The sequence below is a fragment of the Mesoplodon densirostris genome (genome assembly GCF_025265405.1).
Source record: "Mesoplodon densirostris isolate mMesDen1 chromosome Y unlocalized genomic scaffold, mMesDen1 primary haplotype SUPER_Y_unloc_1, whole genome shotgun sequence".
Taxonomy (NCBI): domain Eukaryota; kingdom Metazoa; phylum Chordata; class Mammalia; order Artiodactyla; family Ziphiidae; genus Mesoplodon; species Mesoplodon densirostris.
This window is the reverse complement of record NW_026778236.1, coordinates 4,114,640-4,130,123: the sequence shown is the minus strand read 5'-3', so window position 1 is coordinate 4,130,123 and position 15,484 is coordinate 4,114,640. Positions and strand designations below refer to the sequence as shown.

The following is a 15,484-nucleotide window of genomic DNA, read 5'->3' as shown; positions in this document are numbered from 1 at the left end:
ATCTCAAAAGTCATTCTCAAAATCACTGGTCAGCTGCCTAAAATAAGAACATTAAGGAAACTCAATAAAAGAAAAAAAAATTCACCCATATACCCCTCCTCTGGCTAATTGCACTTCATTTATCTATAGTTCTTTTTAATATTTATCCACACACACACACATAATTCTTACACAATTTAAACAAGACACTGGCACAACTCTCAGAAACTGGAGATATGTGACCTAAGAAGAATTTTAAAACCTCTATGGAATACTGAGCAAATTTGTCCTTAGTTAATGGCAAAAGTCACATATAAAGGGATTCAAAACCTTTATTTTGACCTTATAGTCTTAAGTTGTAAAATAAATTAGAGACATTCCTATATTAGTCTCAACCTTAAGAGAAACCTAAAGTAACAGAAAAAAATATCTGCTTATTGATAAAGTGCTATGAGTTAAAACAGGGCCTGAGACCACTGACAATCAAATTCAGTCCAGCAGGACTGGGCTACAACATGGGAGATCTCTGTTAAATTCTCTGCATGCTATTCATCTTTGAAAGGAAGTCTTTTCTTTTAATCAACAAAAGGCATTTTAATGAAGAAAAAGTTTCACACATGACTATTAAAACTCTACTCCGTAGTATATTAAGATCTGTCTGGCTGCCATACATATGGCTAACGACTAGTACAGACAGAGTCTCTAAGATATCTGATTCACTGTGTAAGAAAGTCATTGGCACCTTTATAAGAAGGATCATCTGCAGCCTTCAGGAAATGCTTACGTTCTATAATCAAACATGTACTAGTCTCTCCCCGGGTCAGCCAAGCTAAACATACCAAAAGAACCTGAGATAACAAGCAAAGAAAGATATATGAAATCTAAACCAAAGAACAAAAACAAACAGAACACCCAACTGACTTAGAAATACTTTATAACAAAACTAATTCAGTTATTGAGAAATTAAGGGTAATTCAGGGTAACTACTGAGATGTGGCAACACCTTTATAAGCCAAGGTAACACACATCAGTAACTTACTAGCACAGCAGAACTTGGGCCTTCTGTGTAAACATCATGGATATATTATTTTTAGCCAGAAACGTTAATGCTGTTAAGTATTAACCAGACCTTGAGATAGAAGATAATAATGTATCTTTAAATTTGTCAAAAGAGAAAACATTAGATTGAGCCCTTAATTCAGAAAGATGACTGAATATGGTAAAACAACATAAAAATTAATCAAATTAAGAAAACAAAGTTTCGTAGAATAAAAAACCATAAAACTTCAAAACAAAAAACAAATAGCCCAATTTTGTTACAAATTGATCACCTGGTTATGTCTAGAATACCTACTTCATTCTAACAGTTCTCAAAATTTAAAGTTTAAAAAAAATTAGGAATAAAACATTGACCTGAAAGTTTCATAAGTCAGGTTTAAGAAACAAAGTGCTTTAGAAGATTTTTTTTCCCTAGCTATTTTATCACCAGGTTAATAAATTCAAGACTTTTCCATACTGCTTATATTTCCACAAGATTTTTAATTATCACTGTAAAACTCCTTCTATTTTATCTGTCAGTTTTACTATTTGCTGAAAAATTAACCAGCAATGAATGCCACCTAATGACAAAACTAAAAATTTCACCAAATACTGAGGCCAGGTTTATAAATACATGGAATTATAAGTGTAGCTACTCTTGAAGTATAAATATAAATACTATTTGATCTCTATATGCTGAATAACTAGTAAGATTTTAATGTATATTAGAAAAATATTATTAAATGCCCTGATTTAATATTTTGAGTACAGAGCAACTTCACACATAATTTTATGTAGCCTAAAGATACATCTTGGCCAAATTTTAGCAAATTCATGTTTAACTTCTCAAAACCTTGTCTTTGAAGTACCAAAAATATAAAAGTGTTTGTATCTGAATTTTTTTTTCTGAACTAGTACTACTATAATGCATTTGTAAGTATGTCTAAGAATAGGAACATGCCAAGGTAGCCAGAAGGGTAAATAAGTGTGTCCACCCTGGTGGAGGCTTTATAGGCCAATGTGGCAGGTCTAAAGAACAGGACAAAGACAGAACACAAATGAAATACACAAGAAAGAGTCCAACGCAATACTCAAAATAGAGTCTCTGAATTTCCTTAATTCTATTTTTCACTGAATTTTAGATTACTAAATACACTGCTACTGTTTTAAAAAACTGACCCTATCTTCCTTGTATGTTTTACTTACAATACGAGCATGTACGCTGGCTGGGAAAAGCAACATTATTATTTGGGTGCAAAAACTCTATAATCACACATGAAAATCATTTTCCATTCTAAGTCCTATTTAGTACTACAATTTTTACCATTAAGTGTCCCAAAAAGAAAAATTTATAAAATTGGGTATACATGCCAAAGAATCAGAATAATTAAGGCAGTGATTTTTACTGTTTGTTAGATCAAGGATACTCTTAAGAATCCAATGAAAGATGGTCTTACTGGGTAAAAATGCATCAACATACATAAAATCGAACCTTTAATGAACATTTCCGGGAGCGGAATAATGCTAAGCCCAACCTGAAGTACGATGTTAGCCACTCCTGAGTTAGAGTAGGAACAGACACGTAAGTCCCTATAATACATCTAGCTTGTGCTAAATTAGACTTCCTGTTCAAACAATTACTTGGTAAAATAACTTTTATCTACTCTTGTAGATTAAACTGGACCTAAGTACTTACACTGTGAAGGTTATTTTTCAAGGCAACATTGAGACACAGCAGCATTAGAGATGGATGAGGCAATGAAGGCCCCCAAACATTGAGGCAGTCCCCCAAACAGGCTAATTAACTGGCAGAGCTGAGACTAGACCCAGGTCTCCTGACTCCCAGTCTGCCGTTGTCCTCACCACTTCAGCACGCATCCTCTGTGCATAGCTCTGCACAGCACGAGCCACAGAATTCCTGGTGAACTCACTGCTGCTGCTATTCACCAGGTCCCATGCAGAGCACGATACACAGTCAATCTGTTAAGGTTCTTTGGCTGAAAGCAACAGAAACTAACTCTGGAGGAAGAAGATGGGGGGGGATGGAGTTGGAAGAGAGGAGGGGAGGGGGGAGAAGAGAGAACAGAGCTGTAGGCGGATCACAAAGCAAAGGGAAACCCTCCACGAGAAGAGAACAGGAGCCGGGGTAGCTGGCAGCAGAAGCTCCTGGCTTCACCAGGTTCTCTCGCTTGATTAAATCAACTCCAACTTCCAATCTGCTCAAACTTCACGCCTTGGAGAAGGTCCAGCTGGTCCACCTTAGATCACCGGCCTGTCCCTCAGCTGGGAGAAGCCAAGGCACCTTGTTTGACGGTCTTTCCAAAAATGCACACAATGAAATAATTCTCCCAAACGAAATGGGGCTGCTTGCCTGTTGCACCTCAAAAGCCAGGCTCACTGCCACAGTTTAATTAATGTCACCACTGTAAAAACCTTTGTGAAAAAACATGAGGAAATACAAAGTTGTGCTGCACTAGGAACTAGTATTATCTATCAGGAATACAGCCATAAAACCTGTCATTTGTGTGCACTTTAGAACTATCTAAGACAGATGTACCATTAAAATTTAAAAAAAACGTACAATGGTTTTACTTGGTTTAGAGAGCCAAGACTTCTAATGGAGCTTTGCCTGGACTCTACTATAAGCATGTGGTTGCTCGTGCAAGTGTACTGGTGGGTGTATGAGGTCTAGGGCAGCCTCTGGCAGAAGAGACCAGGCTCCAGCTGCCATCTGAGGAGTCAGAATTGCTACTGTGCACGTGTGCAGCTGCCCAGCAATAAAGGCCTTACAATAAGAATGCAGAGCACCTGCTCAAAGCCCAACCACCACTGGACACAGTGTAAAGCACACTTGCTGGAACATGACACCTAACAGTGCTTCCAGAGGTGCTCCCCTTCCCCTCTTCTAGCAACTGAGACCCCTCTGCTCCTGCTGCTTAGGGAAAGGCAGCTTGAGGTGAGGAAGACCATCAGAGGATTCCTCGGTATAAGTGGAATCCTGATTCTCTTTGATGTTCTTGAATCTTTCGATGTCAAACATATATTTCAGAGACCTCTCGAACTCTGCTAATATCCAGTGAGACTTGGCTCAGAGAGCATGATTCCAAAGTGACCTCAGGATGTGTCTATTTAGATGGATGAGATTAGATGGCAAGACTATAGAAGATTCTGAGGTAGCCAAGATGGAGAGTGTGTCCACCCTAGGGGAAGCTTATAGGCCTGTGTCCAAAGAATGGGACAAACACAGACATGAAATACACAACAAAGAGTGAAATACACAACAAAGAGTGAAATGCAATAAAAGAGGAAGTCGTCATATTCAAAACATAGTCTCTGACCTAACCAAGGAGCAGACTTTCATCAACATGCCGCATGAATTGATGCGAAGAAGTGTGCAGACTGGGCACCAGGCTGTGACAGCTTACATGACCAGGGTCACAACCTCATCCAACGGGCAGGACAGTGAGGAACAAGCGATGGAAAGGAAGCCTGCTTGGGGAACTGTGCGTTAGAACACCATTTTACAAGATGTGTTCAAGACCACGTTTAAACATGCTTCTGGGCTACGTTTCAACCCACCAAGGGCAGATTTTGGGAAAGAAATATAATGACAAAGCTCATGCTTGTGTTCTCTGAGATATACTAACTTGAGTTGTTAGAAGCGTAACATTGTAAATCACTAATGTGAGCGGTGCCTACATGACTGGGAGAAAAGGAAACATCTCCCAGTGATCAAGGTGCTATTCCAGGGTCCCACGTGCCGACCACAACATGAATGATGACACAGCCATTCGTTCCACCGTGTGTGAGGAACCATACAAGGTGTATATACAGGCAGCACAGTGAGGGCCTCGGCATGCACACTGAGGGGAGGGATGTGGAGCACTGACCCACCTCTAAGGCTCCAGGGTGTCACCATGCAGGCTGCTGTCAGCAAATGCTCTGAGGCCCCGTGTAGCTCTGCATGGTGGATCACACTCTTAAAATACGGCCAGTGTGCACTAAGCATCAGCTCCTCACTGTATTTAATGGCTACCTTACTCTCACAATCACCTTCATGTGCTATGCAGACGGCCAGAGTGGATTACTAAAGACTAAACTATAAACTAGGAGGGAGCGATGGTCCTTACAGCTTGTAACTGCGACCCTGCAGCTGAACACAAGGATGACAGCAGCAGGCTCAACCCAAGGAGAGCTGATTAAAAAGGATACACAGGCAGTTTTATACTGATATACCCTGAAAGAAACTGCCCCACTGTGCAAATCAGCAAAGGACAAAGTGTTCCCTGGGCTCAAGAGAACAAAAGCAGACTGTTCCCCACTCCACTATACAGGGGCCACCAAAGGCAGGCTCACCCTCTTTTCCACATCAGGTAAGTCTGAAAGTATTTGGCTAAGAGGACAGATTACTAGCTCTGACTATGAAGATGAGATATTTCTACTTCTGACAAATGTGGTTGTTAAAACGTTCTCTTGCAGAAGAGGCAATAAGTTAGCACAGCAATTATTTCATACTCACACCCTATGCATGCTATGTCTGAAACAAAGGAGAATAAAGGGGGAAATAGGCCAGAGCGCAGACAGAAGAAAAAAGAAATACAATCCTGCAGCCTGTGGAACAAAAACTACATTCACAGAAAGACAGACAAGATAAAAAGGCAGAGGGCTATGTACCAGATGAAGGAACAAGATAAAACCCCAGAAAAACAACTAAATGAAGTGGAGATAGGCAACCTTCCAGAAAAAAAATTCAGAATAATGATAGTGAAGATGACCCAGGACCTCAGAAAAGGAATGCAGGCAAAGATCGAGAAGATGCAAGAAATGTTTAACAAACACCTAGAAGAATTAAAGAACAAAAATCTAGAAGAATTAAAGAATAAACAAACAGAGATGAACAATACAATAACTGAAATGAAAAATACACTAGAAGGCATCAATAGCAGAATAACTGAGGCAGAAGAACGGATAAGTGACCTGGAAAACAGAACGGTAGAATTCACTGCCATGGAACAGAATAAAGAAAAAAGAATGAGAAGAAATAGAGACAGCCTAAGAGGCCTCTGGGACAACATTAAACGCAACAACATTCACATATTCACATTATAGGGGTCCTAGAAGGAGAAGAGAGAGAGAAAGGACCCAAGAAAATATTCGTAGAGATTATAATCGAAAACTTCCCTAACACAGGAAAGGAAATAGCCACCCAAGTCCAGAAAGCGCAGAGAGTGCCAGGCAGGATAAACCCAAGCAGAAACACGCTGAGACACACAGTAATCAAACTGACAAAAATTAAAGACAAATAAAAATTACTGATAGCAACAAGGGAAAAATGACAACATACAAGGAACTCCCATAAGGTTAACAGCTGATTTCTCAGCAGAAACTCTACAAACCAGAAGGGAGTGCATGATATGCTTAAAGTGATGAAAGGGAAGAGACTACAACCAAGATTACTCTGTCCAGCAAGGATCTCATTCAGATTCGATGGAGAAATAAAAAGCTTTACAGACAAGCAAAAGCTAAGAGAGTTCAGCACCACCAAGCGAGCTCTACAACAAATGCTAAAGTAACTTCTCTAAGTGGGAAACACAAGAGAAGAAAAGGGCCTACAAAAACAAACCCATAACAATTAAGAAAATGGAAATAGGAACATACATATTGATAATTACCTTAAATGTGAACAGATTAAATGCTCCAACCAAAAGACAAGGCTCGCTGAATGGATACAAAAATAAGACCCATATATATGCTGTCTACAAGAGACCCACTTCAGACCTAGGGACACATACAGACTGAAAGTGAGGGGATGGAAAAAGATATTCCATGCAAATGGAAATCAAAAGAAAGCTGGAGTAGCAACACTCATATCAGATAAAATAGACTAAAATAAAGAATGTTACAAAAGACAAGGAAGGACACTACATAACAATCAAGGGATCAATCCAAGAAGATATAACAATTATAAATATATACACACCCAACACAGGAGCACCTCAATATATAAGGCAACTGCTAACAGCTATAAAAGATGAAATCAACAGTAACACAACAGTAGTGGGGGACTTTAACACCTTACTTACACCAATAGATCATCCAAACAGAAAATCAATAAGGAAACCCAAGCTTTAAATGACACGTTAGACCAGATAGGTTTTATTCATATTTATAGGACATTCCATCTAAAAACAACATATTACACTTTCTTCTCAAGTGCACATGGAACATTCTCCAGGATAGACCCCATCCTCGGTCACAAATCAAGCCTCAGTAAATTTAAGAAAACTGAAAACATATCAAGCATCTTTTCTGAATACAAGCTACGAGATTAGAAATCAATTACAGGGAAAAAAAAGTAAAAAGCACAAACACACGGAGGCTAAACAATACGTTACTAAATAACCAAGAGATCACTGAAGAAATCAAAGAGGAAATCAAAAAATACCTAGAGACAAATGATAATGAAAACACGACAATTCAAAACGTATGGGATGCAGCAAAAGCAGTTCTAAGAGGGAAGTTTATAGCAATACAAGCCTACCTCAAGAAACAAAAAACATCTGTCTATAACCTTACACCTAAAGGAACTAGAGAAAGAAGAACAAACAAAACCCAAAGTTAGCAGAAGGAAAGAAATCATAAAGATCAGAGCAGAAATAAATGAAAAAGAAATGAAGGAAACAATAGCAAAGATCAATAAAACTAAAAGCTGGTTCTTTGAGAAGATAAACAAAATTGATAAACCATTAGCCAGACCCATCAAGAAAAAGAGGGAGAGGACTCAAATCAATAAAATTACAAATGAAAAAGAAGTTACAACGGACACCACAGAAATACAATGCATCCTAAGAGACTACTACAAGCAATTCTATACCAATAAAATGGACAACCTGGAAGAAATGGACGAATCCTTAGAAAGGTATAACCTTCTAAGACTGAACCAGGAAGAAACAGAAAATATGAACAGACCAATCACAAGTAATGAAGTTGAAACTGTGATTAAAAATCTTCCAACAAACAAAAGTCCAGGACCAGATGGCTTCACAGGTGAATTCTAGCAAACATTTAGAGAAGAGCTAACACCCATCCTTCTCAACTCTTCCAGAAAATTGCAGAGGAAGGAACACTCCCAAACTCATTCTATGAGGCCACCATCACCGTGATACAAAAACCAGACAAAGACACTACAAAAAAGGAATATTACACACCAATATCACTGGTGATTACAGATGCAAAAACCCTCAACAAAATACTAGCAAACAGAATCCAACAACATATTCAAAGGATCATACACCATGATCAAGTGGGATTTATCCCAGGGATGCAAGGATTCTTCAATATATGCAAATCAATCAATGTGATACACCATATTAACAAATTGAAGAATAAAAACCATATGATCATCTCAATAGATGCAGAAAAAGTTTTTGACAAAATTCAACACCCATTTATGATAAAAAATCTCCAGAAAGTGGGCAAAGAGGGAAGCTACCTCAACATAATGAAGGCCATATACGACAAACCCACAGCCAACATCATTCTCAATGATGAAAAACTGAAAGCATTTCCTCTAAGATCAGGAACAAGACAAGGATGTCCACTCTCTCCACTATGATTCAACATAGTTTTGGAAGTGCTAGCCATGGCAATCAGAGAAGAAAAGTAAATAAAAGAAATAAAATAAAAGGAATACAAATTGGAAAAGAAGAAGTAAAACTGTCACTGTTGGCAGATGACATGATACTATACACAGAGAATCCTAAAGATGCCACCAGAAAACTACTAGAGCTCATCAATGAATTTGGTAGTTTCAGGATACAAAATTAATGCACAGAAATCTCTTGCATTCCTATACACTAATGATGAAAAATCTGAAAGAGAAATTAAGGAAACCCTCCCATTTACCACTGACTGCAACAAAAAGAATAAAATACCTAGGAATATACTTACCTAGGGAGACAAAAGACCTGTATGCAGAAAACTATAAGACACTGGTGAAAGAAATTAAAGATGATACAAGTAGGTGGAGAGATATACCATTTTCTTGGATTGGAAGAATCAATATTGTGAAAATGACTATACTACCCAAAGCAATCTACAGATTCAATGCAAGCCCTATCAAATTACCAACGGCATTTTTTACTGAACTAGAACAAAAAATCTTAAAATTTGTATGGAGACACAAAAGACCCCAAATAGCCAAAGCAGTCTTGAGGGGAAATAAACGGAGCCGGAAGAATCAGACTCCCTGACTTCAGACTATATTACAAAGCTACTGTGATCAAGATAATATGGTACTGGCACAAAAAGAGAAATATAGATCAATGGAACAGGATAGAAAGCCCAGAGATAAACCCACACACCTATGGTCAACTAATCTATGACAAAGGAGGCAAGTATATACAAAGGAGAAAAGACAGCCTCCTCAATAAGTGGTACTGGGAAAACTGGACAGCTACGTGTAAAAGAATGAAATTAGAACATTACCTATTACCATACATAAAAATAAACTCAAAATGGATTAGAGACCTAAGTGTTAGGCTGGACAGTATAAAACTCTTAGAGGAAAACATAGGAAGAACATGCATTGACATAAATCACAGCAAGATCATTTTTGATCCACCTCCTAGAGTAACAGAAATAAAAACAAAAATAAACAAATGGGACCTAATGAAACTTAAAAGCTTTTGCAAAGCAAACTAGAAACAAGACAAAAAGACAACCCTCAGAATGGGAGAAAATATTTGCAAATGAATTAACAGGCAAAGAATTAATCTCCAAAATATATAAACAGCTCAAGCAGTTCAATATTAAAAAAAAACAACCCAATCCAAAAATGTGCAGAAGACCTAAATAGGCATTTCTCCAAGGAAGACATACAGATGGCCAAGAAGCAAATGAAAAGCTGCTCAACATCACTAATTATTAGAGAAATGTAAATCAGAATCACAATGAGGTATCACTTCACACCAGTTAGAATGGGCATCATCAGAAAATCTATAAAGAATAAATGCTGGAGAGGGTTGGAGAAAGGGAATTCTCTTGCACTGCTGGCGGGAATGTAAATTGATACAGCCACTATGGAGAACAGTATGGAGGTTCCTTAAAAAACTAAAAATAGAATTACCATATGATCCAGCAATCCCACTACTGGGCATATACTCAGAGAAAACCATAATTCAAAAAGACACATGCACCGCAATGTTCATTGCAGCACTATTTACAATAGCCAGGTCATGGAAGCAACCTAAATGCCCAGCGACAGACGAATGGATAAAGAAGATGTGGTACATATATACAATTGAATATTACTCAGCCATAAAAAGGAATGAAACTGGGTCATTTGTAGAGACGTGGATGGACCTAGTGACTGTCATACGGAGTGAAGTAAGTCAGAAAGAGAAAAACAAATATGGTATATTAACGCATATATGGAGAACCTAGAAAAATGGTACAGATGAACTGGTCTGCCGGGCAGAAATAGAGACACAGATGTAGAGAACAAATGTATGGACACCAAGGGGGGAAAGTGGTGGGGGTGGTGTTGGGATGAATTGGGAGATTGGGATTGACATATATACACTAATATGTATAAAATGGATAAGTAATAAGAACCTGCTATATACAAAAATTTAAAAAATGAAATTCAAAAATTCACAAAAAAAAGAAAGGGGGAAGTAAAAAACACTAGAATTAAAACATGATTTAAACAGCATAACAATCTGAAGCTAGGTAAGACTGGGAGCAGTAGGCCGGAAGATAAGTACCAGATAATAGTAATTATGATTTGGGAGGAAGATGAGATACCCTGTGACAGTTATTGTCTCATAGTCAAGACTTGTTCATGATGTGGCAAACAAGATGAGAGTTCTCCACTATTGGACTCCGGAAACTACAGAGAAAAACATTAACTAGCGGAGGGTGGAGAAATCAAAATTGCTGGGAGGAGAAAACGAAAGGGAACTATCAAAAAAACCCTTAGACTTATTCTGATTTCTGGAATTCTGTCCCTTTCACTCATGCTTCATAGCTAAATGGTTCTTTTTCATTAGGAATATGGTAAGAGAATCTCCCGGTATATGACATCAACGGGCGGATTCAGAAGAAACACAATCATATTAAGAGATAACATAAAAGACATCTGATAAAATGCCAAAACACAAGTCTGATAAAAACTGTAAAACCTAGACATAAAATTATATTCCTTACTATTTTACCATACATAACAGAGAAATGACTAAAGTATTTCCATTAAAGATAGGAACAAAAGTATTATCCCTATTACTACTTAACTCTGTCCTAGAAGTTCTGGCCAATGCAGTAAGAATAAAGTGGTAATAAAAGGCAAAACTTAAAGAAAGCAGGGAAGTTAGGCGTACCGCCTATGAATACTAAGACTTCGATACCTGACGGGCACAGGCTCCTATCCCAATTCCACACTTCCTGAAAATGTGACCTCATCTAATTGTTTTATCTTTCTTTATCTGCTTTGTAAAGTCGTAAAGAGTAAGCGAAGCGATCCATGGGCAGTGGTTATAATCTGCCTTGCATACAATAAACAATTATGAACTGTAACAATTACTGTTACGATGTATATCATGACTGCTAGTCATTGATACTGTTGCATGCTGAAACCCCTCAAAATTGGTAGAACAGGCACACTCACTGAATAAGAGATACGCAAAACCCAACAATTTCTCCAAATATCAGCACTATTCTGTTAGAAAAAAACAAACGTTTAAAAGCAGAAATGGGGCCTCCCTGGTGGCGCAGTGGTTAAGAGTCCGCCTGCCGATGCAGGGGATACGGGTTCGTGCCCCGGTCTGGGAGGATCCCATATGCTGCGGAGCGGCTGGGCCCGTGAGCCATGGCCGCTGGGCCTGCGCATCCGGAACCTGTGCTCCGCAGCGGGAGAGGCCACAACAGTGAGAGGCCCGCATACCGCAAAAAGAAAAAAAAAAAAAAAAAAAAGCAGAAATGGAATTATAAACCATCAAGAAATGAGCTTTACAAGAAATATAACAAGTATGAGTTAAAAATGATCAAAATTATGTAAGAGATATGAAAGATACAAGTAAATGTAGATATTTAACATGCTTCTGGATAAAGACTATTATAAACACGTCAGTTCTTCTTAAGTTAATTTGTAGGTTTAAGGTAGTATGATCAAAATCCCAACAGGATTTAAGAAAAGAAAAAACATTACACTAAACTGTACTCTCAGAGAAAAAGAGAGCAAATAAGTAAGAAAAACAAATGAAAAAGAAGAGTGAAGGGGAAATGAGGGAAGAACCCTTCCAAGAATTAAATATATTCTAAACCCATAATTACAAGCACAACAGGGCCCTGGGGAACAGACGTGGACTCATCCTCCAGGACACACAGGCGCCTAGTCTCTCACAGGCAGCATTGCAGATCAGGGGCAGAAGAAATGTTGCAGGTATTAAGTGATGCTGGCACTTTGATTAGCTACTTGGCAATAATAAAGACTAAATAAAACACATTGAGTTCTCACCTCAAGTCAAACCCCAAAATAACTTCCATATGGATCATCCTTAAATGATGACAGAGACAGAGAGATGCAGGGGAAATGAACGAGAGGGAGAAAATAGGACCACAGAACTGTAAGGCTGGTGCAGCACCCAGTGAAAGCGGGCGGGCAGGAGCCCGGCAGGACGACGACAGGGGCAAGGCTCACATGCTCCTCCCACAGCTTCTTCTCTCTCTCGTACGCCTCCTTCCTCCTGTGTTCTAGCTGCTCCTTCAGCACAGCTAACCAGGCGCTCATCTGGGCCTGGAAATGAAGACAATCAGCACAGCTAGTGCCAGAAAGAAAGGCGTGGGGTTTGCCTGTTTGTTGTTCCAGGTCTATAAAAATATTTCCTTATTAGCCAAAAAAGAAGTGGGTGTGTGTGGTTCCAGAACACAAATGTAAGCTGCATGCCCAGCACCTAAACGGGCTGCCAACACACAGCAGCTGCTCATTAAGTATTTCTGGAATGAAAATAAATGCAGGTACAGTCAAATGGAAATAAAAATTAAAAAATTTACAACTGTGACTACTATACACAATCTTGTCTTCACAGAAATGGAGATCATGTTTTTCACTTTTAGGGTTACCATTTTCTCTTCTTAAGGTTACTTGTGTGATAGTTTCATGTATTTACGCTGTGGCTTCATCAGATTGCTCTCCATAAATATGACATGAAGAGAAAAACGTGATTTTTCAGAAATGGAAAAGAGAGGGATAAAAGGGAAAGAAAAGTTAAGGCAAGAGAATAAGTTGGTTTATTACAAAAGACTTAAGAATACAACTTTCTATCTTGGGTTTCCATTTCCTCTAGGAAAACCTGCATCACTTCCAGTACACACCTTCAGCGCTTCCACTTTCTTACGCCTCATGTCAGCCTCCTCACTTCCTTCCTGTCCTTCGGAGCTGTCAGCTTCTTTCTACAAAATAAGTAGTGAGCAGACCACTTAGGATAGAACCGCAAACTCACTGTAGACTTCACATGAATAAACTAACATCTAAAAATGAAAAATGGCAAGTCTTTCACAGCTGTAACTGAACGCTCCACAACCGTCAACTCCTATGGACACTGAGAAAAAAGACAGAAACGGATATAAAATGTACCATTTTATATGTCCATGGGTACCACTCACACTTTCCTCTCAGAATCCCCCCGGAACAAAAGGTCTTATCAATTTTAAGTCATATAAATAAGATATGCTGTATCACTATGTATAGTTTTCTGGTCTTTGACTTTCACCGTCTTCATCAGACTTTATTTTGTGTTAGTGGCACATAATCTCAGTGTATTATAATGTCATTCAATTACTTTTTGAAAAAGAGATTTTCAACCTGCCTTTTCACCACGAAGCTTGGCTCTAATCTGTTGGCGATCATTGAAATTCTGCAGTCTTATTTGTCTCAACCTTGCCAGATAAACCTACAAAGAGAAAAAAACCCGCAACATTTTAATTTAAAAGAAAAACTACCATTTTCATTGCTATAATGTTTTTTATTTAAAGAAAGATGTTAATGTGAATATAAGAAATAAAAGTTTTGAAATCTGGTTAATGGCAATGTAATATTAGCTTTCAAGTGTTTAATCTAGATCAATTTGTTTCTGAAAAGAAAAACAACACAATAACACATTTTTAATTTTATCAAAAGAAAAGAAATTGAACTCAGAATTCTGAATAACAGTTATGGGACAACATTATGACACAGTATGTCAGTCAAAATATATTAACAGGTCCCTACAGACCTAAAGATCGTCCAGTCATTGTTAGGAATTTAAACCATGCAGGAAAGGAAGGCAATCAACTCCAAGTGACGGCGTGAGGCAGCGAGCACACAGGAGGCGTACCTCTTCCTCTTTGCTTTTCGGCTTCCCTCCTCGTGAAGAGCTGCGCCTGCCTTCGAACAGAGCTGCCAGCTTGTGCAGGGTGCCCTGTGCATCATTTAATGTACTAATGTTAACAAACGACTAAGGCTACAGCAGCATCTTACCAAGGGACCGCTCGGCGCCACTACTTCTGGTGGCAAATACTGATCATGTCTAAATGATCAGCTGATAAACTGATAAAAGATGCTGGCATTCACCTTTGGTGATTTAACCAACACATTCAGTGAGAACAGAAGGAAGCAATTAAACCCCAAATATAATTGTTCAAATAGAGACCAGCTACCTTTTTATTAGCCACTTGAGTCAACAGGTTTTTTAAAACTGCTTTGGAGGTTAACTAAACCCCAAATCAAAATCTTCCTCTGTAAAGGCCCATCATTTCTAAATGTTCACTTACATAGTAAACACACATGCACACACACATGCACACGCACACGACAGGGAATAACATGAGCTCCAACTCCCTGCACCTGGGCACGCCCTGGTCCTGGACTGCAAACGACCCACCAAACCACACGCTGACTAACATGGTTTATCACAAGCATGGATGATCTCATTAGAAATTACTCATAATTCCCTACTTTCTCTTCCTGTGGCACCAGCTGTGGTTCAAGAGCCTCCCAACTGAAAAATCCTCGTCCCACTTCCCCTTCTCACGTCTTTCTGTTGGCTTGCTGAATGCGTACTTTTTATATTTCCCTGCTTTCCATTTATTTTAAATCTGCTACACTCTGTGTTCTGATCCCACTGTGACTCTGAAAATCTTTCAAGGCTACCAATGCCCTCCAAGTTCATAATTCAAACGGACACTTTTGAGCAAATTTTGCAATGAACATTTCCATTGGAAATTAGTTTTCATTGAATCCATTTAGCTTATGTCAGTATTTTTTTCTCTCATAAAAATCATATATGTTCACTGTTGAAAATGTATGAAACAAAGAAAATACAAATCATTTGTAATTCTACCATCTGAGGAACTTACAGCTTCAGTGTTCTCCTCCAGATTTCCTTCTATGCCTATGTAGGAATTCAACCATTTTAGTTTGAAATATTAT

General features: G+C 38.5%; 1 protein-coding gene across 1 annotated transcript in view; it reads right to left on the bottom strand.

Moving 5' to 3' along the window:
* Positions 1-15,484, bottom strand: part of LOC132482935 (serine/threonine-protein kinase Nek1-like) — a 151,495-nt gene that overhangs the window by 14,474 nt on the left and 121,537 nt on the right. The window contains 4 exon segments of the mRNA XM_060088196.1: positions 12,716-12,811; positions 13,390-13,467; positions 13,884-13,967; positions 14,391-14,474. Of these exon segments, the coding sequence (XP_059944179.1) occupies positions 12,716-12,811; positions 13,390-13,467; positions 13,884-13,967; positions 14,391-14,474 (342 nt within the window).